The sequence below is a fragment of the Hypanus sabinus genome, chromosome 13 (assembly GCF_030144855.1).
Source record: "Hypanus sabinus isolate sHypSab1 chromosome 13, sHypSab1.hap1, whole genome shotgun sequence".
NCBI classification, from domain to species: Eukaryota; Metazoa; Chordata; class Chondrichthyes; order Myliobatiformes; family Dasyatidae; genus Hypanus; species Hypanus sabinus.
Window position 1 is genome coordinate 81114356 of NC_082718.1, and position 24182 is coordinate 81138537.

The following is a 24182-nucleotide window of genomic DNA, read 5'->3' on the forward strand; positions in this document are numbered from 1 at the left end:
CCTAGGCTCTATGCTGAAACAATGTACTGATACTTCAGTTGAATTTTCCTCTAAAGATTGAGTAAATCGACTAATCCTCACACTGTCCTGGAGATGAACTTTTCTTCTTGGCCAACAATACTTGCTTTTTATTCTAGATGATGTTGTTAAAATCTAAGTGTCTGGGGATTTATTTGAGTTTCTCAATAGCTTTAATCTCTTTTTTTATTAGGCCCTTATAGGGTGATCTGTTTATAATGGGAAAAGTTTGCTACTCAGTCGAATTTCTGCTCAATTAACTCAGTATCATTGCTAGTGGCAGATTGCTTCTGTTCCTGCATGTGCAAATGTTCATATTTCTCTTTTTGTGCTTCCTTTGATGTTTATTGTAAATAAGAAACGCAAGTAAAAGTATTTGACTCCTTGTACTTATTCTGCTATTCAACAGGATTGTGACTGACGTTTTACCTTAATGCCACTATTGTGCACTAAACTCATGTTCTTTAATTCACCTAATACCTAAACAAAATATGAATCTTTGCCTTGAATATATGATTGAGCCTCCAGAGATCCTGTGGATAAGAAATACTGAAGATTTGCTGTTCTTTGGTTGAAGGCATTTCTAAATGACTGAGCTCTTACTTTGAGACTTTGGTCCCCGGTCCTAGACAACCCAGCAAGGAAAAACATCATTCCTATATCAACTGCATCAACCTTTGTAAGAATTCTATATGTTTCAACACGATCTCCTCATTATTCTAATCTAGCAAGTTTAGCCCTGGACTGCTTCATATCTGTGCATATGATAAGCCTACCATCACAAAAATTATTCTTGCAAAACTTTGCTAGGCTTTCTTTATCATAATTATACTCTTATCTTCAGTAAGGAGACCAGGCTTACACATGGTATTTCAAATGGAGTCTCTAATGGATTCTATATAAACCAAAACAATAAAAGCCAACAAACCATTTAGTTTCCTGATTGCTTGCTGTTATTCCAAATTAACTTTTAATGATTCGTGTACAAGGTTATCCAGGTCCTTCTGTACACTAGCATCATTCAATCTCTCACCAATTAAAACATGCTACAAATTCTATTTACTGTACCAAATGAATGAGCTAAAAATCAGTATCCATTCACTTAATCCATTTATATCCCCTGAAAACAAGTAAGATGAAGAATCAGGTTTATTATCACTGACATGTATCATGAAATTAGTTGTTTTGTGGCAGCAGTACAATGCAATGCGTAAAAAGTGCTGTAAGTTACAAAAAAAAGTGCATGGGTTCATGGGTCATTCAGGAATCTGATGTTGGAGAGGAAGAAGCTGTTCCTAAAAGGTTGAGTGTGGTCTTCAGGCTACAATACTCTCTCCCTGATGCTACAGATGAAAAGAGGGCATGTCCCAGATGGTCCTTATTGATGGGTGCCACTTTATTGAGGGTCCGCCTTGTGAAAAGCTCCTCGATGGTGGTGACGGTTGTGCTTGTGATGGATCTGGCTGAATCTACAGCCCTGTGTGGTCTCTTTCAATCCCTCACATTGGAGCCTCTATGCCAGGCTGTGAGGCATCCAGCCAGAATGCTCTCCCTTGTACATCTCTATAAATTGATGACATGCCAAATCCCCTCAAACTCCTAATGCAGTATGGCCTCAGGTGTGCCTTTCTCATGATTGCAAGATCTCAAGATTCTCTGAGATGTTGATGCCCATGAACTTAAAGCTACTCGCTCTACTGCTGACCTTTTAATGATGACTGGTGTGTCTTCGGCTGACTTCCCCTACCTGAAGTCCACAATCAATTCCTTGGTCTTGCTATCATTGAGTGCAAAGCTGTTGCTGTGATGTCATTCAACCAGCTGATCTATCTCACTCCTGTGTACCTCTTCGTCACCATCTGAGATTCTACCAACAACAGTGGATCTTTGGAGAACGTATAGGTGGCATTTGAGCTGTGAAAGGTAGAGAGCGTAAAGCAGTGGGTTAGGTATACATTCTTGATGAGCACCAGTGTTGCGAGGAGAAGATACTATTACCAATCCACACTGACTGTGGTGTCCTGGTGGGAAAGTCAAGGATCCAGTTGTAATGGAAGATGGGGAGGCACAGATTTTGATGCTTTTTGATTAGTACTGAGGGGATGATGTTGTTGAACGTCAAACTTTAATTGATACTCAGCAGCCACATATATGTAACATACATAAAATGCTGGAGGGACACAGCACACCAGGCAGCATCGATGGAAATTAATAAACAGTCAACGTTTTGGGCCGAGGCCCTTCTTCAGGGAAGCAAGGGTAAAGAAGCCTGACTGAGATGGTGGGGCGGAGGGAAGGAGTGCAAGTTAGAAAGTGATGGTTGAAGTCAGATGGGTGGGGGAGTGGGGTTGAAGTAAGAAGTTGGGAGGTGATAGGTGGAAAAGGTAAAAGAGTAGAGAAGAAGGAATCGTTAGGAGAGGAGAACGGACCATGGGAGAAAGGAAAGGAGGAGTGGCACCAGGGGGTGGTGATGGGAAAGAGAAGAGAAGTAAGACGGGGCCAAATTAGGGAATGGAAGAAGAGGGAGGGGGAGAAGGTTGGAGAAATTGAAATTGGCAGATTATGAGGTGTTGCTGCTCTGTTGTGGGAGTAGACTCATTGGAGTAGTAGAGAAAGCCATAGGCCGACATAAGGGAATGGGGATTGGAATTAAAATGGTCGGCCACTGGGAAATCCTGCTTTTTGCAATTGGAGCAAAGGTGCTCAACAAAGTGGTCCCCCAATCTATAAAAACACAAAATGCTGGCAGAACTCAGCGGGCCAGGCAGCATCTATGAGAGGCGGTAGTGACGATGTTTTGGGCCAAAACCTTTCATCAGGAGTGATGAAGCCTCCAACTTTCACCCCGCCCTCAAATTCACCTGGTCTATTTCCTCCCCTTTCTAGATCTTTCTGTTTCTATCTCTGGAGAAATCACTCCTGATGAAAGGTTTCGGCCCGAAACGTCGTCACTACCTCTTCCCATTGATGCTGTCTGGCCTGCTGAGTTCTGCCAGCATTTTGTGTTTTTATTTATTTCCAGCGTCTGCAGATTCACTCGTGTTGCCCCAATCTATGTCAGATCTCATCATTGCTTAAGATGTTGCATTGGTAGACAACCTCAACACATTTGCAGATGAGGTGTTGCCTCAGCTGGAAGGACTGTTTAGGTCCCTGAATGGAGGTGAGGGAGGAGGTGAATGAGCAGGTGTAGCACTTCTTCCACTTGCAGGGATAATTGCCAGGAGGGAGATTAGTGAGGAGGGACAAATGAACACAGGAATTATGGTGAGAGTGATCCCTGTGGAAAGTGGAGAGTGTGGAGGAGGCAAAGATGTGTTTGGTGGTAGGATCCTGTTGAAGATGGCAGAAGTCTGACATGTTTATTGATGTTCCCAGGTGCTCAAAAGCCAAGATGAGAGCCATTGAGATTGCATCCTCTGTAGGCCTGTTATGGTGGTAGGCAAATTGAAGCAGATCCTGTTCTTTGTTCAGGCAGGAGTTAATTATAGCCACGACCAACTTCATCAAAGCACTTAATCACAGTAGATGTGAGTCGTTGAGGTAACTCACCTTCGATTGATGCCCCTTTGAAGCAGGAAGAACCTTTGACAGCAGCAGTAAGGGACTGAAGATATCATTGAACACTCCATCTACTGCATCAGCATAGGTTTTCAATACCCTGCCAGGTACACCATCAGGATCTGACACCTTGCAAGGGTTCATTTACGTGAGGGATGTCCTAACATTGGCCTCCAAGTCAGAGATCACAGGGTCACCAGATGTTGTAGAGATAGACACAGGTGTAGTTTTATTCTCCCTTTCAAAGTGTGCATAGGGAATGAGGCACACTGTCTGCATCCTCCACATAGTTCATGTTGTCATGGCCTGGGTTGTAGGCTCTGAAATTATTAATGGTGTATAATTATATCAGGATGCTCTTGCTGGGTAGAGTATGCTGTGGTGGTCCATTTTCTTGGAGGCATTTTTCATAAGTGCAAAGCTAACCTGAAACCTGAGATGAGTAATGTAAATAATCTCAACAATATAGGATATAGATAGGCATTACTGTAATTACCCAAAGCCAAATGTAAACATTCTGAGGGCTATCCATTTGGTTTTAAATCTGTTCCTCTCCAGTCTCTCATCATCATTCCTTCCATGTTTATGTACTTTGCAGTCATTTTTATTGTATTAAATCATTATACCATTGTTTGTGCTTTTACCAGTTGATGTTAAGTATATGGTACTTCTGCACATAGTTGCGAAGTTTAAACAATAATGTCAGACAAAATGAGAGGAAGGACAGAAATCCATTGTGCAATATATTTACATAGACATGGTCATATTAATTTGCAAAGCATAACAGCACCACCTGCTGTAAGTGCCATTGGTCCAGTCTGTATTTGATTCTCAAACTAGTTGAAGGCCTATAAACTTGTCAGAAACTGTGCCAATGTTATTTTGATAACTCATCCTAGCAAAACTAAAGAATTGTCTGTTGCAACTTTGTGCCTTCTCATTTACAGAAAACTTAGGGAGCTAAGTTCAATGTTTCGGAAAATAGATACAAGGGGTCACAGCGTATGATTAGAGCACACATTGCTTATGATGCAGGCTAAATCCCAAATTCCTGCTCATGATTGTTATATACAGTTCATGGGTATCATGCTTCAGCAGTGCTTCACGGCCAGCCTGCTTTCTTGGTGGACCCCACTGCTTAAAGCCAGCATGTGCTTTGAACTAAAATATATGACCAGGTCCTTGGGGGGGGTCATTCTGCATTGGAAGCTGAGCTGAAACTCATACAGATAGACAATACACTAGGCAGAGTGGGCAGTATTAGAAGTCCTGCTTCAGGAGAAGGAAATGAGGGATGATGTAGACTATCTATGAGAGGCTAGGAAATTCACTGAAAAGTTTACTGAAGGTATGATGACTGTGGTGGTCAAACGATAAGCCCCAAAAAGTTCAGGGGTCTTAAATGAGTGGTTAAGATCGTAATATATGTTCCAGGTCATATATAGTCAGCACAGAAACAGGCCCTTCAGCCCAGAATGTGTGCACAGAACACTGCCAAATTAAACCAGATCTCTTGCCCACACGTGATTCATTATCTTTCCATGCCTTGCATATTCATGTGTCTATCTAAAAGCCTCTTAAATGTCCCTTTTGTATCTGCATCCACTATTACCCCTGGCACCCTGTTCTAAGCTCTGTGGGAAACATAAAACTTGCCCCGTTAAGTTTAGCAGTCTTCTTTCCACAGTGCTACGCATATAAGAGTGAGTCTCTGCTATGTGACCTATCAAAATGAAGAATGAGCATTGGGAAGACATAAAGCACTTGATGATGCAGTGTTCGCTGAGCTTGGCAGTTAGCTTGCAGATGAGTCATCATCATTTGAGGTGACATCCTCAGTGCATGCTGAGGATATCACCTTGACTGGAGATAAAACGTCTGCAAGCTAATTGCCAAGCCCTGCGAACACCGCATCGTCAAATGCCTCGACCTGAGCTACGAATATTCACCACCATTGAACATGTTGAAAATTAACAACGGGAGCTTATGGAGGGCAAGCACAAACAACATGACATTCAAGATAACTCCCCTCACCTGTACTGGCTCTGCTCACCCTGCACAGGACCTTACAGTCACCTCAGAACACGTGGAATTGGGGGGACGTCACATGATGATGTAGGATCAAGATGTGGAAATCCAGCTCTCCCGTAAAAACCAATAAAACAAAGTTTAAGTGAAGAAGAGTTAATAAATACCTTCTAGAAACTACTTATAAACAATTCAGGACTATCTTTAGATATGCCTCCTAAACAGAAACAGAAGAGAATTACTACTTTGAAGACAGCGCGAGTTGGCAGGGAAAGAGGCCCGGCCGTTTTGGCGGAGCCTCGTACTCAAGTTGGATCTCTTCCTGGCGAAGTACATGTCGTCTCCAATGGTGCAGGGCAGGAGGCTGTGGCAATATCAACGGTCTCTAAGAAGAAACAGCAGGAGCTGTGCATGCATGAAGAAATGAGTATGCACAAACAGGTGCAAACAAAACTACAAGTTCCAGCTGCAACTGGAAGTGAAAATGAAAGTGAATCGGAAGTAGAATCAGAGTCTCTGGAAAACACAGATGAAGAAATAGATGATGAAGAAGAAGAAGAACAGGAGGAAATTAAAGGTGGAAAACTTTCTGGAGACATAAGAAAAGCCCTGATACAAATAATGCATTAATTAAAAGTAATAAAAACAGATATTAGAAATGTGAAGATTATGCTTGATAAGGTTGTGGAAAAACAAAAGAAAATGGATAAGAAAGTTAAAAAAGTTGGAAGAAAAATGGGAGACACCACTGAAAGAATGGACAAGATGGAAGATAATATCCTTGCCTGGACATCAGAAAGAAAACGGTTGTTGGAAAAAGTAGATGTGCTCGAAAATTTCAGCAGATGAAACAATATTAAGATTGTTGGTCTTAAAGAAGGTATAGAGGGAGAAGATTCAATAAAATTCTTTCAAAAATGGATCCTGGAAATCTTGGAAATGGAAGAGGGAAGTCAGTAAATTGAAATCGAAAGGGCTCATAGAGCTTTAAGACCAAAGCCCCAACAAGATCAAAATAAAATGTTTAAGATATCAAGATAAAGAAAAGATCTTGAAGGCAGCTGCTCAAGGTGCCAGAAAGAGAAATGGGCTATTGATGATAGAAGGGAAAAGAGTTCTTTTTTATCCTGATACAAGTTACGACCTTTTGAAGAGGTGGAAGGAATTTAATTCAGTGAAAAAATCTTATGGGAACAGGGTTATAAATTTATATTGAGCTACCCAGCAACACTGATAATTTTTTTGGATGACGAAGAAAGAAGATTTTTTACTGATCATCAGAAAGTGGAGGAGTTTGTTCAAGAACTTCCTAATATTCGCGAGATGCAGTAAAGAATTATGGAAATGAAATGGATTAAAAATGAAGACTGAGATAGGGATCAGATTTGATGGACATTTAAGAGTGGAAGAATATACAAATATACTTTAAGTATATGATAGAAGGGGAGCAAGATTTAAAAAATTGAGGAATATTAATTGGGAGTAGAGATATTAATTTTTTTTCTTCACATATATATTTTTTTTGTTACGGGGGAGCTGGAGGAGTTTCTGATCAATTGCTGCGGGATTCACATGTGTAATCATGGCGATTACCATGACCCGTAAAACGGAGGGGGGTAATATTGTGTTTCTATTCATTCACAACATTAGTGGGGGGGTACTTTGTTTTTTTTTCTTTACTATCTATCTTTCTTCTATTTTTCTTTTTTTGCCTGGATGATTGGGGGGGGGGGGGGAGACACATAGCAACATGGAGAATTTTAAAGAGATTCCCCAAGGTATTATGAATGACTAATTTACTCAATTTTTTAAGTTTTAATGTTAATGGGCTTAATGGACCTGTGAAAAGAAAAAGAGTTTTAACATATATTAAGAAAATGAAAGGAGATATAGCTTTTTTGCAGGAAACACATTTAACAGAGACAGAACATCAGAAATTAAAGAGAGATTGGGTTGGAAGTGTTATTGCAGCTTCATTTAATTCAAAGTCGAGGGGAGTTGCAATTTTGGTTAATAAAACCTTACCAATTAAAATACAAAATGTACTAATTGATTCTGTGGGGAGATATGTGATTATACATTGTCAAATCTTTTTGGAATTATGGACTCTTAGGAACATTTATGCACTAAATGAAAATGATGCAAAATTCATACAAGAAGCTTTTTTGAATTTGGCCGACGCACATGATAAAATATTAATAGGCGGAGATTTTAACTTTTGTTTAGACCCAGTTCTAGATAGGTCAACATAAACTTCCACAATCTTTTTCGACAGCGATCCTAATAGTATTGCCAAAAAAAGATAAAAGGCTGTTACAAAATCAAAAGTAATAAAGCTGACTTTGTCATTGATGAAAGACTTAAATTTGATTGATATATGGAGAAGAATTAATCCAAGAGAAAGAGATTGTTCATTTTATTCAAATGGACATAAAACTTATTCAAGGATTGATTTTTTTCCTATTATCAATGAATATTCAGGATAGAGTGATAAGTGTGGAATATAAAGCGAGAATACAGTCAGATCATTCCCCCTTGATAATGACAATGATAATGATGGATAAGGAGTAATTGATTTACAGATGAAGATTTAATTCAATTTTATTAAAACGTCAAGATTTTTGTGATTTTATGAAAAAACAAATCCAATTTTTTTTTGGATACAAACATATTCAGTTGATGATAAATTTATATTATGGGAAGCGATGAAAGCATTTTTGAAGGGGTCAGATAATAAGTTATACTTCTAAAATTAAGAAGGAATATATGGTAGAAATAGATCAATTAGAAAAAGAGATTACAAAATTAGAAAAAGAATCCCAAAGATATATGACAGAAGAAAAACAAAGACAACTTGTCAATAAGAAGCTACAGTATAATACACTCCAGACATATCGAACAGAAAAAGTAATTATGAGAACTAAACAGAGATATTACGAACTAGGTGAAAGATCACACAAGATTCTTGCTTGGCAGTTGAAAACAGAGCAGGCTTCCAAAACAATAAATGCAATTAGAACAAGTGCGAATAAAATTACTTATAAACCTTTAGAAATGAATGAAACTTTAAAAAAATTTTACTCCAAATTATATCAATCAGAATCACAAAATGAGGTTACTGAGATAGAAAATTTTTTATCACAAATAACTCTACCAAAATTGAATTCCAAAGAACAGAAAGGATTAGATATGCCCTTTACATTAAAAGAGGTTGAAAAAGCTTTAGGATCACTCCAGAGTAATAAATCTCCAGGAGAAGATGGTTTTCCGCCTGAATTTTATAAAAAAATTTAAAGATGTATTAATCCCTCCCTTTATGGAGTTAATATATCAAGCCGAAAGAACACATAAACTTCCACAATCTTTTTCGACAGCGATCCTAATAGTATTGCCAAAAAAAGATAGAGATCCTTTAAAACCAACATCATATAGGCCTATCTCTTTGATGAATATGGATTATAAAATAATAGCAAAAATTTTATCTAATAGATTATCTAAATATTTACCAAAATTAATACATATGGATCAACCAGGATTTATTAAAAATAGACAATCGGTGGATAATGTAACTTGGTTACTTAGCATAATTCATCTGGCACAAAAGAAGGAGGAAATGAGTGTGGCAGTTGTTTTGGATGCAGAAAAAGCATTTGATAGATTGGAATAGGACTTTTTATTTAAGGTATTGGAAAAATATGGGTTAGGAAAATCTTTTATAAAATGGATTAAAACCTTAAATACTAGTCCCAAAGCTAAAGTAGTGACAAATGGTCAAATTTCAACATCATTCCAGTTAACAAGGTCAACTAGACAAGGCTGTCCATTATCACCTGCCCTATTTGTATTGGCAATAGAACCATTAGCTGAATTAGTTAGAACCGATCCAGATATTGTGGGCTTCAGAGTTAACCAGGAGGAATATAAGATTAATTTATTTGCTGATGATGTTCTGATTTATTTAACAAACCCATTGCATTCGTTGCATAAATTATCTTTTAGATTGGAAGAATATGGGAAAATATCAGGGTATAAAGTAAACTGGGATAAAAGTGAAATTTTACCCCTTACTAAAGGAGGTTATAGTCAATGTCGATTAGTAACTCAATTTAGATGGCCAACAAATGGTATAAAATATTTAGGTATAAGAGTTGATAATGATATAAAGAATTTATATAAATTAAATGATTTGCCATTATTGAAAAAATTCAAGAAGATCGTGATAAATGGATGATGTTACCAATAACATTAGTAGGTAGAGTTAATGCTGTAAAAATAAATATATTTCCTAGATTACAATATTTATTCCAAACATTACCAATACAACTGCCCCAGAAGTTTTTTCAAGAGTTGAATAAATGTGTGAGGAAGTTTCATTGGAAAGGTAAGATATCAAGAATATCATTGGAAAAATTGACATGGAAATTTGACCTAGGAGGATTACAACTCCCAAATTTTAAGAATTATTATAAAGCAAATTAACTTAGATTTATTGCATCTTTTTTTGATGAAGAAAAACCGGCATGGATTAGAAAGTTAGATAAGATAGGAGAAAATATACCAGAAGATTTTATATATAAATGGGAATCCAAATGGATACGGGAAAAGAAAGAATCTCTTATATTAAAACATTTGATTGATTTATGGAATAAGATAAATGTAGATGATGAGATAAAGAAATCTTTATTAGCAAAGAGAACCCTAATTCAAAATAGACTTATTCCTTTTACAATGGATAATCAACTTTTATATAATTGGTTTCAAAAAGGGATCAGATATATAGGTGACTGTTTTGAAGGAGGTATATTGATGTCATTTGATCAATTAAAGAATAAATATAAAATATCAAATAACACTCTTTTCTGTTATTTTCAATAAAGGCCTATTTAAGAGATAAACTGGGTCAAACAATGTTAATGCCAAAACCTAATGAAATAGAAACTTTAACTCAAAAAGGAAAAATTTAAAAATTTACGTCTTGTATGTATAATTTGATTCAAAAACAGAAAATTAAACCAGGAATTCATAAGTCAAGACAAAAATGGGAAACTGATTTGAATATTAAAATTGATGAAAAAAATTGGTCAAGACTATGTCTTGATAGTATGACAAATACAATAAATGTCCGACTTAGATTAGTACAATACAATTTTTTATATCAATTATATATTACACCACAAAAAATAAATAGATTAAATCCAAATTTTTCTGACCAATGTTTCTAATATAATCAAGAAATCGGTACTTTTTTTACACTCTACTTGGTCTTGTTTTAAAATTCAACCTTTTTGGATAAATCTAAGACTTTTACTGGAACGAATTATTGGAATACAACTTCCACTGAGCCCAATATTATTTTTATTAGGCGATATTGAAGGGATAATACCGAAACCTAAATTGAATAAATATCAGAAAAAATTTATAAAAATTGCATTGACAGTAGCCAGAAAACTATTGCAGTTACTTGGAAATCAGATTCATACTTAACTATGGACCGTTGGAATAATGAAATATATAGCTGCATTCCACTTGAAAAAATTACTCATAATTTAAGAAATGAATATGATATATTTTTGAAAATTTGGCACCCTTATCTACAAAAGATAGGATTAAATATGTAGGTTCTTTGAAGATAAAATTATTAGTTATTTGGGGAAAAAAAAGATATATACTAAAGTAATTTTGAACTCCGTGGAGCATGTGGGGATCCCCCGATATCCAGGCAATCCTTCTTTCTTTCTTTCTTTCTTTCTTTTTTTTTCTTTTTTCTTTTTTTTAGACAGGGATGTTAAGGGGAGAGGGGAGAGCTAATATTAATTTTCATTACTCTATTATTCTATTCATTTTATGTAATTCTCTTAAAATTTTAATTAAATAATATATTAAAAAAGAACACGTGGAATTAGAATAAAGGCAAGTCATCCTTGTCCCTGAGAAATGGCCTCAGAGAGAAGGAAGCACAGAAGACAGGAACCTAATAGGGGTGGTTAGTTGACATTTCCAGACAATTTGGCTCTCTGTGATGTTTAATGGTTACAATATACAGCATATAACATACTACAAAAATCTTAACACCTACTCCACTGTATATCATGGGATTCCTTTGGACAGCAGAGTTACTATTTAAGTGTTAACATACCATAAATCTATTCTATTCTGTGTGACCATGTGGTTGCGTAGGTGGATTATACATGTGAGTGTGATCTCTGCTGGGAACAAGCAGCAGCTGCAAGGAGAGACTGAACAACCAAACGACCCAGACCCAGACACTAACCACAGCCGCCACTTACTCTTGCCCATGTTGCACCAGAATATGTGGATCCTGGATCAGCCTCTACAGCCACCAATAGATAACCCTTTAGGAGATCATCTTACTCGACTTAAGTGATCACATTACTAAAACATTACAATAGAGCTCTTGCCTTCCCAGAAGCTGCCTTTTATTTTACTGTAGTGGTTAATGAATAAATTGTGCAGCAAACTGCTGAATAAAGGTGTCATGATTAAAGATCAGATCTACTTATGTTCAGATGCCCAGCAAATCCTTTTCATCCTCAGGATTGACATTGAATACTTGAAAAGTGACACATTGGCAGTGAGGCATATCCTGCACCATTGTAATCCCTTGTAGTCTCTTGGAACCACACATTTGCTCCACCTGCTGCATTTTGCGTAGTGAAAGTAAAATATAACTAAATTATCTTTACATAGTATCAGTGGCTTCTCTCATGCAACAATGAACTTTAGACCACAAGTTGTCCGATTCAGCCTGGAAGGAACCCAGTGCCTCTGGGAAAATGGTTCTTTCACTGTTCTGATGTTGCACTTGCTGTTGGAGAAGGTGGCAGTGTTCATTCATAACATCCTTACTGAAATAGAGATGCCTCAGACTTTGCAACATAAATGTAGTCAACACTAACCTGAATCTTGTAGAGCTATTTGTTCACCTTTCCTGCTGCTCTTTTCCGAGGGAGAATGTGAAGAATTCAGTATTCTGTTTAAAAGCATCATCAGCTACTCATGGCTGACCTTTGACCTCATCTGCTTTCCTGCATGAACCCCATTTCCCCTCGTTTCCTTAATTTCAGTCTTTGACTTCAAAAATTTAAAAGCTAGTAACTGTCATGGATGTCTAGCACAGGCGGTATAGTTCAGACACTATTATCTGGTTGTTGTTATGAGTTCTTCCATCAATGTGGATCCTCAAACACTTTATTATGTATTGCAATGTACTGTTGCTTCAAAACAACAAATTCTGTAGCATTGGCGGTGATATTAAACCTGATTCTGATTCCTTGGATGAATGTAGTCATTTGCTGAAACCCCCTCTTATCCTCCAAACCCCTCTTCCAGCAGCATCTTCCGCTCTGTAATTTTCACGGCTTTTCCAGACATGTATACCCCCAAGAGAACTGACTTCTAATCCACCCACTTTGGGATGGCTGCTTTATGAAGATTTTTGAAGTTGCAAGTACTTCAGCACTTGCAACACCTCTCCATGCAAAATTTTATTTCAAGAACCCTAGAAAGCACTGAATTTGGAGACTGTTATTTCTACATAGCCACTAGCTATTGTCTCACACAGTTGACAGTTGACTCATTGAGTTGTATCCCAAATTCTGCTCTTTGTAGCTCTGTGCATAGTTGATATATTCAATGTCTTCACTCATTCAGAAGATATGCCAAAGCATTTAAAAGATAGTTACATACTGAATTGAAGTCATTGTCACTTAGGTAAGCATGACAGGCAGTTTAATGCATAACACAAAACAAGAGATTCTGCACATGAGGGAAATCAAGATAACACATGTAAGATGGAGGAGGAACTCAGTAGGTCAGGCAGCATTTATTGAATAAACAGTTGACATTTCAGGCCAAGATCTTTAATCAGGACTGGAAAGGAAGGAGGGAAAAAACCAGAATCAAAAGATGGGGGAGGAGAAGGAGTTACAAGCTAGAAGGTGATAGGTGAAGCCAGGTGGGTGGGCAGGGTGGAATGAAATGAAGCAAAAGGTTAGGAAATGACAGGTGGAAATGGTAAAGGACTGGAGAGGAAGGAATCTGATAGGTGAGGAGAATGGACTATGGGTAAAAGGAAGGAGAAAGGGCACCAGGCGAGGTGATAGGCAGGTGAGAAAAGAAGAGGTAAGACGGGCCAGAGTGGGGAATTGAAGAAGAGGGAAGGGGGCGGGATCAGTTACCAAAAGCTGGAGAAATCGATGTTCGTCCCATCAGGTTGGAGCCTACCCAGACAGAATATGAGATGTTGCTCTTCCAATCTGAGAGTGGGCTCATCATGGCAGCAGAAGAGGCCATGACCAAGGCCATGTTAATGCATAACAAAATGCTACAAACAGCAGTAAGTGAAGAGCTAGGTGATCCATTTTTAATAGTGATGGTTAAAGGAAAAATACTGTAATAGAAAGGTGGAGAAACTGTTACCCTTCAAATAAAGTTTAGATTAATTATTGAGACTGGTAAATGAGTCACTGATTCTTCCAAAAGATATGCTACCTGATAGATTAGCTCATCTCAGCTCAATATGCCAACATTAGAGCCAATATAATGCATTCAAATCCATGCTTGAATGCAAAACATTGTGTCTCAGTAGCAAGTTTTCACATCTGTAAAATGTCTATTGCGGCAGCTAAGAGTGGCTGCAGCATGAAAACATATAGAAAGGCAGTGAAATCCTGATTGTTTGAAGGATGTGCTCCCCCTCTTAAATGATAAAGTAGACAAAAGACAAAACATTGCATAATCATATTAATTAATTTTCTTTTGAGGAATCCTAGGTAGATCTTTGCATATAAAGACATCGTATCCCCTTTGAATTTACATGTACAGTGGATTCCATATAATTGATCCAACAGTTAATCAGGGCAGCTGCTTATTTGCAGCAACTTGTAAGGAACGAAAACTAATGAAGAAAATAGCCAAGATTCCTTTAATTTTGGGGGCATTATGACACTTAATTGGGACAAGAGACTGCCGCTGAACAGTTTCTCTAACTAGACCACAAATGAGAAAATCTGCAGATGCTGGAAATCTGAGCAATACACACAAAATGCTGGAGGAGCTCAGCAGTCCAGGCAACATTTATGGAAAAAAGTACAATTGACGTTTCGGGCCGAAACCCTTTGGCAGGACACTAGTTAGACTTCAGTTTCTAACTTGTGTCACTTGCATGAACTTGTGTTGCTGTTAGGCACTACACAAAGCTTAGAGCAAACAGATTTTAAATAGTGTCATACAAGGTTCAAGGTTCATTTTACTGTCAAAGTATGCATGTACAATACAACTCTGATATTTGTCTTCTCAAGATAGCCACAAAATACACATGAAAAGGTAAAAGAAACAAAAGTCGCAGACCCTAGAATCCCCTCTCTGCAGAAATGAACAGCGACAATAACAATCCCTCACCCCCTCCCTGCAGAAAAGAACAACAATAACAATCCCTGATCCCCCCAGAGAAAAAACAGCAACAATTCACTCACAGAAAAAAAACAGCAACAATAACAACCCCGACCCCCTCATGTTACAATGAAAATGAAGATTTTAGAGGATGCAGTCTTCGGAACATTGTATGAAAGCACTAGATGTCTGCAATAATTTTGCTCATTTACAGTCAATCAAATGAAAATGGCAGCATGTTGGTTGTTCATCATATCCTGCAATGACAGTGAAACCTGTGCGGAAGAGTTTTTGAAGTGGAAAAGAAGTTTCACTGGGTCAGTTCCACTCTCTTGACCTCGGAAGTCCGGATTCAGTGGTACGAGTAGCTATCATAAACTGGGATCTACCTTGGTTACAGTGGGTAACCATGGCTTCTTCTATGCCTTGTCATACCTTTGCTCTCCTTGAAATGTAACAGAATTGCCTTCTTGGCCATTGGATCTTCTGCTTGATCTCATGTACCTAGTCCGCCAGAGCTGACTCCATACACTAGTACGGGCATGTCTCTATTTCAATGGATTATGAGGCCTGCTGGCTTCGTTCACTTGGTTTACTCCACCTGTCGAAGTGGTGTACCGGGTGTGGTCGCTGTCACATACAGACAGCTTCCAGAAGCCACAGGTGAGAGCTGAGTACCAAGTAGGGACCACAGATGAGTGAACTGCCCCAGGATAGACACAACAAGCCCCTTCACCAGAGGTACCACCCCTCCCTGGACACCCCATACTCGGTAGCGTGTACCTGAATTCATCTGTTGATAACTATTAGGAACTAATGCACAGTTTTATAGTACTGCAGTAGCATTGGTGGTGTTCAGTTTTGTTCTGTATTTCATTTAAATAATTTGTTGCTCAGTTAAATGGTAGTTTGTCTTTTTTATACCTGCTTAACTATTTCCATGAAACTTCGTATGATTGGGCCAAAATTTACTGGTCCCAATGTGTCCCAATTAACTGGAATCCACTGTACTAAAACTCTAGATTTTAAAAAATTAGAGTATCTGTGTTTTCAGTTATGTCATCCAATAGTATTATTGCAATATTCAATAACAAAATAATTTTGATGATCTTTCTATCTGTATCTCTTTCCACAGGATTGTCCTTTTATCGTCTGTATGACCTATGCTTTCCATACACCAGACAAGTTGTGCTTTATTCTTGACCTGATGAATGGTAAGACAAAAACATTTTGAGCGTTGCATACTTAGATGACACCCAAGTTGGTATGGCTTATAACTGCTCAACTGGGAGTATGTCGAGATAGAGTGATAAGTTTAAAGCAGATGATAATCCATCCCTGATTTTTTTCTTTTATTCCTCATTTATGTAGCTTAGTAAAAGTTAATGTGTATTAATAATACAGCACTGGAGGCTGTTCAGTCTAATATGTATGCTCGTTGAGAAAGAGTTATCTAGTTAATCGCCCCTTTCCAACATTTGATTTGTGGCCCTGTGTGTCACAGTTCTTAAAGTACATATCCAAGTCTGATGAGTGTGTGCCTACCTCTCCATCCTTTCAGACTGATTAACAGTCCTCACATCTGAGTGAAACTCACTTGCCTCATCTCTCCCCAGTCCTTCTACTTTAACTCTATACCCTGATGTTTGATCCAGCTGTTAATAGCAATAACTCCTTTCTATTTATTAGATCACACCCCTTATAATTTTATATGTTTCAGCTTAGTCAAACCTCACACTCCTCTATTCCAGAGTATATCCACACTTTCCTTATAGCTAGAATTTTCCCGTTTTGGCAACAACCTCTTAGATCTTCTCTGCATCTTCTCCAGGATGGTCATATCTTACTCGTAATGTGGTGACCAAAATTAAATGGTGCCCGAAATGCATTCCTGACATAACCTCCCAGATCTTATATTCTGTACTTTTGGCTATCAGAAAGCATCCCACACACCTGTTAGCCACCAAATTGCTCCCTATAAGGATCTGTATGCATGCACGGAGGTCCCTTTTCTTTTCCACACTAATCAATATCCTTCTCTTGATTGTCTTTTTATTTGGCACAAATATCGTAGCTGCAAGTAAAACTAAAATGTTTTTGTCTACAGTAAACGTAGTCCTGCTTAAAATTAGAAGAATCCTCTCACACTTAAAATTGCCCATCAAATTCAGATACAAGTTTGTGGATATCACCAACTAAGATGTGTATGTTGTTTTGATTTCCATAACCTTTGTATGTTAAATAACCCATAACTCAGTATTCATAAAGATTGTCTTGGACCAGAGGGCACAGAATAGAGCAAGGGTTCCCATGAAATCCACAGACCCCTTGGTTAATTGCAGAGATCCATGGCATAAAGGCCGCTGGAATAGAGGGCTGTCTATTTAGAACAGAGATGAGGGGGAATTTCTTTAGTCAGAGGGAAGAATATCTGTGGGATTCATTGCCACAGATGGCTCAGCCAAGTTATTAAGTAAATTTAAAGTGGAGTTTGATCAGTTCCTGAGCAGTCAGGACATCAAAGGTTACAGGGCAAAGACAGGAGAATGAGATTGAGTGGGGTTAATAAATCGGCCTTGATAGAATGACTGAACAGACTCAATGGGCTGAATGGTTTAATTCTGCTCCTATGTCTTATGGTATTATAAAGTGAGTTTATTCCATACAAATAAAATAAAAATCCCAAATGTGTTTTGCTCATTGTAAAATACTCACCAGACTAGATCATTGTCGATAACAATGTACACTTAGACTTGAGAAATAGTTCTCCTGAATGTTGCATTCCCAAACATTGGTCCTTTAAGTAAATCATGGAACAAAGGAACTGAGTGCTTTTGATGGCGATTCAGGTGGTATTGTTTGAGAACAGTTCTGTACTGAATTACCCAACATCCCTTCCTTAATTAACACTTCAAAACAGATTTACTGCTTGTTCATCCATTGTCTTGAAATCAATAATCACTGCACTGGGCATAAAAAATTAATTTATTGCATGTCAATCAAATCATTAAGTAATAAATGACTAAATTAATACAAATATTTCTGCACAAAGTTCAGTTTAATGAGGTTACTTATTTATTGAGGTAGAGTTGAAGGCAGTGATTATGCTGCAAACTGTTGCGATTACTAGATCTTTGATGTAGGTATGATATATTTGGCATGCTAATAGATTCAGAAACATGTAGCTCTCTGCTTTTTTGGCTTGTAGGTGGAGATTTGCATTACCATCTTTCACAGCATGGAGTGTTCTCGGAGAAGGAGATGAGGTTCTATGCTGCTGAGATTATGCTGGGCCTAGAACACATGCACAATCGATTTGTAGTGTACAGAGACTTGAAGGTAAGATGAAATTGATCCAAACAGAAACATAATTTTAATTTATGTTTAATATAAGAAGATAATACAGGTCAATTCACCTGTAGATTTTTGCTTGAAAAGATAATCTTCTTATCAGAGGTAGATAACAGGAAAGATGAACAAGTTAACCAGTTTAAATTTTCATTTTATTTTATTTTGATACAGTGCAGAATAGGCCCTTCTGGCCATTTGAGTTGCGCTGCCTGGCTACCCCTGACAACCCCAGTTTAACCCTAACCTAATCATGGGACAACTTGCAATGACCAGTTAACCTACCCAGTACGTCTTTGGACTGTGGAAGGCAACCAGAGCACCCCAGGAAAAACCTACACATTCCACAGTGAGAACGTACAGAGAACGCTGGCGTTGAACTCCAAACTCCAACACCCTGAGCTATAATAGCATCCTACTAACTGCAAAGCTACCTTTGTGAATGGGAATGTATGGAATGTGCAATGGTCAACTAATATTTCAATTGCAGAAAACAAATAACTGGTGTGTATTTTTAAAATTAATTCTGTGTTATAACTTCAGTGGTAAGGGCAACAATTTATGCCCATCTTGAACTGCTTTGAAGAAAGTGATGATAATATACCGTCAACTTAATGGTGGTGATAGCCTTGAGAACATTGTTGAGGTAAACGTAGCTATTACTTAGTGACCATGAAGGTACAGGAACCTGCTTTCAAGGATTTCTAAGTGACCTGTAAGCTGTGTATGAAGTGATGGTGTTAGGAAAAAAAAGATGAATGTGGTAGTGCTGAAAAATAATGAAAGGAGTGTACTTAGAGAAGATGAAAAGAAATTAGAGGTCCTTAAGCAAAAGGACGAGGGAGTAAGAAAAGAAAGGAATAAAGGTAAGCTACTAGTACAGAAGTGATGGAATTTAAATCTAAATGGTTCTGAACACAATGGATTCAACTAGAGTTCAAACCTGGAAAAGTTAAAACAAGCTGGTTAACACCATGGGTTCATTACCAGGATTTTATTAAGGTTACAGAGATGTACAATATAGAAACAGTTCCTTTGGCCTAACTTGTCCTTGCCAACCAAGTTGCCTTCCTGAGCCAGTCCCATGTGCCTACATTTTAAAACTTTGCTATTCATGTAGCTACTATATGTCTTTTCAACATTATTGTACCCACTTCTAAAACTTCCTTCAGCAGGTCATTCGATAAACTCACATGCCCTCTTTGTGAAAATGTTATTTTTTAATGAGATAGTGTGGAATAGGCCCTTAAATCCCTTCAAGCTGTGCCATACAACAATCCACTGATTTAATCCTAGTCTAATCCCAGGACAATTTACAATGACCAATTAACCTACCAACCTGTACATCTTTGGACTGTGGGAGGAAACCAGAGCACCCAGAAGAAATCCATGTGGTCACAGAGAGAACGTGTAAACTCTTTTAGAGGCAATGGTGAGAATTAAACCTGGGTCACTTGGACTGTAAAGTGTTGTGCTAACCACTGTGCTACTGTGCAGCCCCAAAATCTTACCCCTCTGGTCACAGTTAAATCTTTCCCATTTCACCTTAAACCCTATGCCCCCTTTGTTTTCTCCTCTGGGGGATAAGATTGTGACCATCAACCGTATCTATGCACCTCGTGACTTTTTTATACTTTTGTAAGATTACCTTTCAGATTCTTGTGCTCTTGGAAAAACACCCCAAACTCTTCTTATAACTCAGGACTTCCAGTCTGTTAACATTCTTGTGCATCTCTTTTGCACTCTTTCTAGCTCAGTGGCAAGCTTCCTATAGCTAGATAACCAGGACTATAGTCCACAAGTATGATAATATGGTCGTCTTGTACAGATGCAAAGTGGTGGCTCAATTCTTACACTCAGTGCCCTGACCAATGAAAGCAAGCTTGCTATATGACTACTTCACCACCCTGTGCAGCTATCTCTGATTAAGATCCTGCATTATGTATGAAAATATTTTGTTTCCTGCTGCTAAGTGTAGAGTGTATTCCACAAATGACACTCATCCTCTGCTGTAAAGGGAATGGAATAAAATAAACATGTTACTGTTCAGCAAAAAGGACCTAGGTTTGTAGTCTTAAGTAACCATCTGTTTCAGATGGGTCGCTCTATTGTCAACAGAGGCTGGTACAAAATAAATACCAAAAATGTTGGAAATACTCAATATGATGGTTATATAGAGAGAAGAACAGAACTGGGGTCAACAATCCCTTTATCTGAACTAAAAATGTGAGAAAACTGGGGTCTTTAATTTGCTAAAGGATGAGTTGAAGAACAAAGGCAAGTCTTTGATAAGCTGGATGCAATTGAATGAATTGATTTTATTACTTGCATCCTTCCATGTACATGAGTGAAAATCTTTGTTACATCTCCATTTAAATGTTCAATGTGCAACTTATAGTAATTTATAATAAATAGTATGTACAACAATATAACAGAAATTGTTGTGTCAGCATGAATTGACCAGTCTGATGGCCTGGTGGAAGAAACTGTCCAGGAACCTGTTGGTCCTGGCTTTTATGCTGTGGTACCATTTCCCAGATGGTAGCAGCTGGAACAGTTTGTGGTTGGGGTGACTCAGGTCCCCAATTATCCCTTGGGCCCTTTTACATATCTGTCTTTGTAAATATCCTGAATAGTGGGAAGTTCACACCTACAGATGTGCTAGGCTGTCCACACCACTTTCTGCTGATTGAGGGAAGTACAGTTCCCATACCAGGCAGTCAGGATGCTCTCAATTATGCCCCAAAAGAAATTGCTTTCTGTATCAAAGTCAAAGTTGAGTTTATTGTCATGCACCCGTAGGTACAATGCAATGAAAAGTTTACTTGCAGTAGCTTCATAGGCACATAGCATCAGATACAGAACATTCACAAGAAAAACATAAATTAGACATAAATTTCATACATTTTTTAGAAGAAAGAACATAACAGTGTATAACTTGGATTCATGAAAATCTGCAGATGCTGGAATCTGAAGCAACACAAAAGCTGATCCTGATCCTTGGTCCTGATGTATGATTTTGACCCAAATACCAACAATTCATTTTCCCCCAGAGATGCTGCTTAACCCACTGAATTCCAACAGCAGATTGCTTGTTGTTCCAGATTTCAGTATTTGCAGTCTCTTGTATCTGCAATGTGCTGGTTGGAAGGGAGGTGCTGTAATGTGAGGCTATGTAGGTTTTTCTTGAACTGTGCAGAAAGGTCACTATAGGAATATGATGAGGAATTAAAATGATTCATTGAAAGGGGGAAGATCAAAGTTGTATGTGAAAGGATAGTATATTAGGATTGTATAGCATAGAAACAGGCCTTTTGCCCTTTGCATCTGCACTGATTGTCGAGTATTTATCTATATTAATCCTATTTCTTCCTTTTGCCAGTGTTTTGTTAGAAATTCTGTCACAGGTTGCCTTTTAATTGTGTTGTTTAAATGATTGGTTAGAAGTTTAATGTAAATGTTCCTTTATTTATAAATAATTACATCATTGGAATGATGTTGATATTTTATACCTTACAGGTTCTTTCAATCTTTAAAGCCATATATTTCATTCAAAAATAAGTGGATAAACAGGTTACTCCATTTGGGTAATTACTGTTTATAAACGAGCACAACATTGTCTCTCTGCTCATTGTTTTTATAATTGAACAAAAATATTGAAAGAACTATTTTTCTTTAAAAATACATTTACTTTTGTCACGATTTTTCTCCAGGGTTGCTTGCAACACTTCCTTGGAGATTAAGCATTAATTTGTAAAGAATCCAGGACATCCTAGAGAGCTGGCAATCCTAATTGAAAAAGGGATGGTTTGAAAACTTGTTCTCTCTACAGGGAACAGGCAGATCAACAAGGTTTCCTGCTTTCATTTGTCACATACCACTGGTTCACACTGAAAGCAAATAATCTAACATAGTGGCATTTAATGAGAGCCACTCGGAAAAGATGGAGAGGAATGGCAGCTCAGAAGTCAGATATTTCATTGCTTGTTGATTTATTTATTACATTCTATTTTCTTCATGGATTAGGAAGAGAGAACCTCCACGTAAAAGCTTATTTTGTCAATAAACAGAAAGAGCAATTTGTTAAGAATTCATGTTAGCCTTTTCTTTATGCATCTTTGTTCTTAAAAATCACACAAAAAGATCTATATTTGAGAGATTTGACATTTACCCATTTAAGTTTGCTATTATATATTTATTTGAACTGCATCAAGGCTTTTGTTGAGAGAAGGACGGATGGTGAAAATGTGACTGCACTGAATAAATATTAGGTTATGCAGTGAGTGAACAAAGGGGTTACAGAGGCAGAAAACTTCGGAATATCAGGCCTTGCCTCCATGAGTCATGTAGGTGCAAGACGTATTTTAACAATGATACCTGTTTTCAAAAAGAATGATGGCCTTGGGCTGCTGTCAAATATTTACATGACTTCTTTTGCAATGATCTGCTACCTTTTGATTGCCTATCTGTCCTTATGAACATTGACCTCTACTTCTTGGCACTCCATCCTTTCTTAGTGTCACAAAGGACCTAAGTAATATCAGTCGTAGCAGCAGCTTGAACAAACCAATGCCGCTACCGGCAGCCTAGCACGTGTTGTTATCCTTGTATGATGCGCTCTCTGATCAATCCAATAAAAACGTTCCGTAAAGTTGAAGAAATATTTTTAGCCCTTTATTAGCAACTAGTGAAACAAACAATCTTGAAGCAATGAAACTAAGTGGAACTAAGTGGAAGTCAACAAAAAAAATGACACCCCAGTGGTCCCCAGAACGAAGCATAAATATGTAGCTAAAATCCTTTGCTTTTACCATGGCCTTGCCCACTTGACTAACTACCATAATAAGCACACATCACAGAATACAATGCAGATAGAGAGCAGGCTCCTACCTCAGCCAAAAACTGGTCACTGTGGGAATTCAACAGGAAATGGATCTACTTCAACTTAGCTGCAAGTTTTATGGCTTCTAAGATCAGATACAAGTGACAGTTCAAAAGGAAATAGGAATAGAAGGTTCCACTGAATTGCTCGATTTCCCGGGATGCAGCTTTGTATTCTTTGAAGCTAGCAGATAAAACTTGTAAAACAATTCACAAAATATTCAAGTTATCCATGATGCCTGTCAGAAGATCGTGTATGTGAGTTGAAATTCTGCAGATGACTACCACCATGCCTGTATTGTCCATCATTTGGAAACTCTTGAACTCATTGATAAAGACAATTACATTTGAGAATGCTTCCTTCGAGACAAGACATACCTGATATAGATGTGGCTTGGGACTCCAGTGAAACAATTAAGGGCACCTAGTAGAAGATACAATTATTATTTATGTGCAATAGCTGTTGTGATGAAATAACTATAACTCTTTTGCTGCCCCATGAGATCTAGCGGAGTCCTACCCAGAAGGTTATAAGGATGGTCTTGGCGTGTTGAAAGAAGGCTGTCAATTTTTAAGCTTAAAAATCAGTGCTGCCAAGGAAAGTAGTCCCTATATTTGGGTTCATGGACAATATATTAGTACACTTAGGCTGCTGCCTTTGATCTCTAATTGTGCGGAAGGTGTTAATTACAGTGATGTACCATGCTATGTGTTCCTGCTGAAATCACTAACACGCAGCGGACTGCCGGTGCTGATCTTCATGGCCTTAGCAGTGATGCTCTTTCTTGTTATCTTTTATATCCATTACTACCAAGGCATCAGTAAAGAAATAATTTTCAAGTTGCACAAAGAAACTATATTTATTTTGACTTTCTTTAGCTACGGAATGTTAATTCCATCATCCCTTGATGCTTCTGTATACCATTTTACCATTT

The 24182-nt window shown here is 37.8% G+C and overlaps 1 protein-coding gene across 1 annotated transcript in view; it reads left to right on the top strand.

The window, feature by feature from the left end:
• Positions 1–24182, top strand: part of grk3 (G protein-coupled receptor kinase 3) — a 262680-nt gene that overhangs the window by 182415 nt on the left and 56083 nt on the right. The window contains exons 10-11 of the mRNA XM_059988030.1: positions 16154–16232; positions 18227–18357. Coding sequence (XP_059844013.1) covers positions 16154–16232; positions 18227–18357 — 210 coding nt within the window. The remainder of the gene's footprint in view (positions 1–16153; positions 16233–18226; positions 18358–24182) is intronic.